Raw genomic sequence first — 7,117 nt, 5'->3', positions numbered from 1 at the left:
AGCGCCACTGCATGCTCTCTGTAAGTTGCTGAATACTATAAATCCGATTAGCTACAAACACGTTGAATTTAGAGGGTACTTCCTTTAGCCATGACAACACCACAGTCGAGTCCGACCAGCAGTAAAACGAGCAGTCAAACGCCTTAATTTTTGCGATTTCGGCTGCTAAATGTTCTAGTAAATCAGCAGCGCAGAGCTCTAGCTTTGGCACTGTAAGCGTCTTCAGCGGGGCGACTCGAGCCTTTGAACGCAGTAGTTTTAGAGCATCCAGGAAAGCACCAGTTGAAAGGTCCTTAACCAGTTCCATCCAAACGGCCTTTGTTGCAAAACAAATGAATACGCTGATATAGCATTTCTGGGGCGATTTACTGCGCGCTTCGGGCTTATAACAGAATGGCGCGCAATAGTCCACGCCAGAGATGATAAAGGCACGCGAGGCTGGAATGCGTTCTTTTGCCAAATCCGCCATGATGTGCTCGAAAAGTCGTGGCTTTGATCTGCAGCATATGACGCCTTTTCGTAGGGCGCGTGCCACAGTCTTTCTTCCACCTATGGGCCAGTACTGCATGCGAATTGTAGCTAGAAGGGACTGGGGCCTGCGTGGTGACACTTTCAATGGAAATACGTAATTATGGCGAACGTTAAAGGATGATCCTTCGGAAGAATGCCTGGATGTCGTGCTTCGAAGCCGAGCTGAATGCTTTAGTCGGCCACCAACTCTAATAACTCCCAGGTCATCCAAAAATGGTGACAACGAAGCGATGCTGCTTGAAGGGTGGACAGTTTTGTTGTTCTTCAGCGCATCGTACTCTGGCCAAAGCTGCGCTCTTTGAACGAGGCGAATTAAAAGTTGAGTTCCTTGATGACCGTTTTTACAGGGAAAATGCGTTGCATCGTGCTAAAAGAGCTAATGTATTTAAAAGAGAGTGAGATATCGATTCTATCGTTTAAAGTCAGCAGAGCCCTTTGGCGAATTTTCGGAAGTTTGGTATGGGACACGGTGATATCTGGCGAATCGTGCTCTGCTACCTGCAAGAACCGAGGGTCCAAAGCGTTGAACGTGACAGCTCAGCAAGCGCAGCTCCTTAAGACAAAATATCCGCTGGGTTCATGGCTGTAGGAACGTAGCGCCACTGCATGCCCCCTGTAAGTTGCTGAATACTATAAATCCGATTAGCTACAAACACGTTGAATTGAGAGGGTACTTCCTTTAGCCATGACAACACCACAGTCGAGTCCGACCAGCAGTAAAACGAGCGGTCAAAAGCCTTCATTTTTGCGATTTCGGCTGCTAAATGTGCTAGTAAACCAGCAGCGCAGAGCTCTAGCTTTGGCACAGTATGCGTCTTCAGCGGGGCGACTCGAGCCTTTGAACACAATAGATGAACTTGAATGTAGCCATCTTTGATTGAGTGAGCATAAATACAAACGCCGTAACCCTCGAGGCTGGCATCGCAAAATGTGTGGACTTCCTGTGTGGCCCCTATGTAACGCGGGAATGATAAGTGATGCACGTCGACGAAGTCCTTGCAGAATGCAGACCAAGCTGTATCAAGCGATTGCGGTAGGCCCTCGTCCCACTCAAGTTTATCCCTCCACATACGCTGCATAATAATTTTCGCCTTGGTTAGAGTCGGACCAATAAGTCCAAGTGGATCATAGCAACGAGCTATGGTAGACAATGCAGAACGTTTGGAATTCCTGCCAAGGAAGAAACTATCCTTGAGTGGATCCCATACAAGACCCAATGCTTTGGTGATGTTGCTACCGCCATAAAATTTCAGGAAACTTTCTCTATCAGCATTAGGGATATCACCCAGAAGCTCCTGGCTATTGGAGCACCAGTTCCGTAAGCGGAAATTGCTGCGAGCGAGGAGGCTGGTCGTTCGATGCCTGATTTCGAGTACTTCTTCTACCGTGTTTCCACCGGATATCAGATCATCTACGTAGAAGTCGCGCATAACGATTTGTGCGCCTAAGGGGTAAGATGAGAACTCATCCGAGGCGAGCTGATGCATTGCCCGTATGGCCAGAAACGCTGCTGGCTTGGTTTCATACGTAACTATATCCAGCTTATAGACGCTGAATTCATCTTCTGGCGAGTTACGCCCCAATATGCATTGCAGCATGCTATCGGGTGCAGCAACTCGAACGCACCGATACATTTTGCATATGTTCCCGGTGAGTGCAACGGGGAATGAGCGAAATTGAACGAGAATATCGAAGAGTTTTGGGCTGAATCGTTGGCCCCGCCATGAGTAAGTCGTTCAAAGACAACCCCGAATTTGTGGAAGCAGAACCATCAAATTCGAATCTGAGCTTTGTTGTGGAGCTATCATCTTTCATGACGCAATGATGAGGTAAGAAATATTTACACTCTTGTATGGATGCGCTGGGGACCAGCGACATGTGATTGAGGTCAAGATACTCCTGAATAAATGCTGAATAGTTTGCTTTCATGTCGCTTACAGATCCAGATTTACAATCTCGCATCTGATGACCCGCCTTTATACAATTAAGGCAAAGATAAGGTTTCTTGGCCTCTTTCTGACGAAGGTTTGGCGATAAATTTGCGAACCGTTGGCATTGGTAAATGAGATGATCAGCCGATCCACAAAATGCGCAACCACACACAGAGTCTTTCGAAGCAAGAAATGATTTATTTTGATTGGTACTCACGTTTTTTCCATATTTTCCAACCTGCAATCTTTGCTCTACCATGGCATGCTCTACATTTTCGAGTGTTCGACAGCGCTGCTCTAAAAAGTTAGCTAACTGGTCCCACGACGGCAGCTCGTTGCTCGAAGAATTTTCCTCCCATTTAGCTTGGGTTGCCTTGTCCAGCTTCTGAGTTAACAATTGTATGACGATACAGTCTGCGATTTGTTCCTTGGACGCAAGTGATTGCAACGCGCGTATATGAGAAGTGACTTTGTCCGTCAACTCTCGTAGCTTGCTAACGGATGTGCCTACCCTGTCCAACCCAAAGATCCCCCTGATGTGTGCCTGAAAGATAAGTCTTTTGTTATCAAATCGTTTTTTAAGAAGTTCTAACGCAGTTTTGTAGTTAGCCTCGTTTATCTCTAGCGATCGAATGGTATCCAGTGCTGCACCACTCAAGCAGGAACGTAAATGCTGCAGTTTATCGGTTTGCGTTAGGGCTATCCTTATTGATGACAGAGATGAACATCGAAAGGAAGTTCATCCACTCAGTGTAGGCACCACTAAATTTAGGCAACGTCAGCAAAGGCAAGCGAGAAGGATTAGCGTTCACAATGATCGACTGGGAATCGCCGGCGTTCGCTCTGAATGTCGAGCAGTGGTGAGATGTAGTACGTTTCCCAATCTCTCGTTGCAGGTTCGCCTTAAGATGTGTAGGGAAGAACACTGGCAATGGAAGGGAAATCCAGTTCCTCCAAACTGGTGTGAGCGACAGCAAAGGCTGATTTTAATTCACCTAATAATTCGACAAGGGCTGCGAAGTCGTACTCATCCATGCCTTGGAGCTTTTCCGCGTCCATTTCTGCTGCTATGCGCTCAAGTCGGTTGAATAGGGGCATTGTTTTTGACTTCAAAAACAACACTCGGCCTGAAGACACTTGCCCACTCGCTGGAGCAGTGTTTGATGAATCTTCCCCGATGGCAGTACCATTAGCTGGGCTAAGCGGCATATTGAAGGTTCGAAATTAATAACTTGAGTGGCTGGTGATGTCAGCAACGCAACGAATATAAAGCAAACTTATGCAAAAATCTATAGAAACTGTTAAGCGATGGAAGGAGAATGCTAACGACAGCCGTGATGTGTGTATGTAACGTTACAGTCCTAACCGTTTAATGATCACGCCCCAAGCTCGCAAGTTTACCGTCCAGACTACAAGGAACGGATTGTATGTACTAGCCAAGGGCTATGTATGTACGCAGAGTTACAGTTGTGACCGTTTCACAATCACACCACAATTGCTTCAACTCATGGTGGTGATTGCAAAGAACGGATTCTATGTACTATGCAAGAAAATACATACATATGTACAGCAAGAATGGAAGTTGTCGCGCAGCACAACAAATATTGTTGTTAAATAACTAAATGTTTGTTGAATTGTTTTTCTTGTTTGCACAACTAAATTGCCACGGCTATCACGTCGGGGTCACCAAAAAATGTTGAGCTACAAAGCCTTTTTTGCAGCTATGAATGTCCAAAATCACTAAACGCACTGTGGTTTTAGTTTAGTTGTAATTTATTTCAAGACAATGGTTTTACTAATCAAATGGTACGTGGCCGTGACTTTAGTTGCACAACACAATTAAATTTCCTAAACGAACCGCTCCCAGTTAGGGATGCAAACGATGCATCGATGTTTCTGAAACATCGATAACATCGGCCAAAAAACCGATGTTTACCATCGATATTTGAAAAATACTCAACATCGTAAAATTGGCGATATATCGATGTCAATTTTAACGATGTTTTAAACATTGACTTTAGTTTCGGTTCAAAATTGCCATTGCGTTCACATCTTTATGTTATATTCTTTGGGCTCTGTCACTGGCCGTCTCCATAGGATAAAATTTATTGCTGCCCAGCTGTCATTTTGGTAGGTAGATATAATTTATATCAGTGGCAATATTTGTGTGGGCTTTTTATGTCTTGATATGAGCATTTGTATGATAGCTTCGAAAACGTATTTTTGCCGGATTTAATCGCTTAAAAAAATTAGAAAATAGGCTATTTTACATCCAAATACATAATTACAAATATTTTAACAGGAAACAGCTCAATTTTTGGTTTTATATTAAAATAATAATGATGTTGCAGCCACGAAGTTTTCGTGCAAATGAAAATGTAGCTGTCAAACTACCAAAATGCCGGCAATAGATGGCAAGATATAAGCTCTGATATATATTGCTCTCGAAGAGCAATGAGCGGTCTCCATTGGCAAATTATATTCTGACATATGTATCAAGATATAAACTTTATCCTGTGGAGACGGGCAGTAACACGGTCAGTATTTATTGACGTGATCCAAGTATCGTGATATTTATTGACGGTGTAGTATGAAGTATTGATGGATCGTGATCCATCGCAATATTTCTAAAAATTTTTAAATCTGGATAGCGGATCGCAATACCGTCAATAAATATTGAACGTGTAGCACTTTCAAAACGCGATCCATACATTTCTTCAGTACATCTTTTACTCTCATAATGTAAACATCGGCTCTGCCTTCACTCTCGGGGCTTAAAATCTTTCAAACCATCTTGAACAAATCTTAAAATAATTGTGGAATGCATTATCTGTAAATTATACGTACAAAATAAAAATATTTTCTTGCAAATACTGACGCGATAAATATTGAACATGTAGCATTCGTGCACGATCCATCAATCCATCAATATGGATCGCGATCCAAATATCGTGATAATTACTGACCGTGGGACAGAGCCCTTTGGGTAAGTGTATTATGGGTGATGGCAGCCCTGCACTTAATAAAAGCAATTGGCAATGTTGAACATAGGCGATTTCCATGACGATCACTGTATTTCAGGATTTGCAGGTTTTACAGGTAAAGCGCTTTTCACCATTAATAAACCTTATGGAAGAAGGCGTACGTTAACCGCTTCCTGTAAAAACCTGCAAATCATGAAGTACCTGCAACATACTTATTAAAAAGAGAAACATCGGAATATATCGATGTATCGATAGTTTTAGGGCGATTTTTTTCGGCATCGATGTTAGTGTTTACGATACATCGAAATATCGATGTATCGATGTGGGCTCTGAAAATTTGCATCCCTACTCCCAGTTAATGTCCAAAATCGAGTGTCAGAAAAAGCAAATCTCAGCTCGGAAAAACCGTACATATATGTTTATGTATGTATGCACATATGTACATACATATACCGCAGCTAAGGATGAAGAGAAAAGGCAAGTGAGAAAAAAACTACAAGAATGATTGATACCGATATTGAGCGCAAGTGATAAGATTAAGGTGGCCAAATGTACTAAAAATTAAAGGAATATTAAGTTATGGCATTATAACCACGCAGGGTAGTGCACATAAGTCATATGATGTAAAATGATTTTCTTCTAGTTAGGTTCCAGCTGCTGCTCCGAACAATGGGCTTGGCGCCTTTTCACCTTTAGATAGAGACTAGGCAATGCCCGCTTGCTTCGCGGCGCCTAATAAGATTTTTTGCGTTGGCCAATACAAAAATAGCGTTAAAAGCAAAGGCGTTCTGTAAAGTACACATTTTTAGTTTAAATTGAAACGAATAAAGAGCAGAAATCGGAGGTAGGTGCAAGATCGCATTTACGGTGTATGAGGTCGTCAGGCAAAGGTGCGCTTACACAATGTTGCGGTCTTTACATGCATACTTAGACGAATCCTCCAGTTAGCCATATGAAAAGTAAATTCGTCTAAGATTAATATAGGGCCACAGCAGACCAAAGTTTGAGTTTCTATATATTTCGGCTGCAGCGCAATCCATTCCATCTGCAAAACCACTGCCTGTCATGAAATGAATGCGCATTATGAATTTCAATCAAGATTTTATAAAATATAGCTGATCATTTTTAGGAACCAAATTTTTTATTATACAGGTAGCTCACTTTGCGAATTTGAACGAAATCGTTTAATAAATACGACTTTTATAAGTAACTCTACTCCAGCGCCACGAGCGTGTTGTCTAGTAGGCTATAATAGGACCATATATGCAAGGTTTAAATTCGGACAATTTGACTGGTTTTTGAGTTTAGTCTGAACAACGAAAACGGCTATCATTTTATGTATGTATGTACATATATGTTTTGAATAAACAAAAATCATCACGAAAGTAATAAACGTTTCGAATTTGCATTAAAAAAATCGGTTCAAAAATAGGGCTTATATCCGGTCCGTTTTCGTAAACGCTTTTTTCATCATGCAGGTAGCTTATACTTTGAATTTGAACGAAATCGGTTCATAAATACGACTTTTATAAATATCTCGACTCCCGCGCCACCTAGCGGGACTATTTTTGGCAAACGTATTTTCCATCATGCTGGTAGCTCACATTTTGAATTTAAAATAAATCGGTTCATAAATACGATTTTTATAAATAAATGGACTCCAGCGCCACC

The 7,117-nt window shown here is 42.1% G+C and overlaps 1 protein-coding gene across 1 annotated transcript; it reads right to left on the bottom strand.

Moving 5' to 3' along the window:
• Positions 1 to 1,085: 1,085 nt before the first annotated feature.
• LOC118749441 lies at positions 1,086 to 2,165 on the bottom strand. The gene has a single exon (XM_036484242.1). It carries the CDS (start codon positions 2,163 to 2,165, stop codon positions 1,086 to 1,088), a length of 1,080 nt encoding a protein of 359 aa, XP_036340135.1.
• Between the last annotated feature and the right edge of the window lie 4,952 nt (positions 2,166 to 7,117).

This window comes from Rhagoletis pomonella, unplaced genomic scaffold (genome assembly GCF_013731165.1).
Source record: "Rhagoletis pomonella isolate Grant_MI unplaced genomic scaffold, Rhpom_1.0 Rhpom_scaffold_00016, whole genome shotgun sequence".
Lineage (NCBI taxonomy): Eukaryota > Metazoa > Arthropoda > Insecta > Diptera > Tephritidae > Rhagoletis > Rhagoletis pomonella.
The sequence above is the reverse complement of the archived record's forward strand: the minus strand, read 5'-3'. Positions and strand labels throughout refer to the sequence as shown.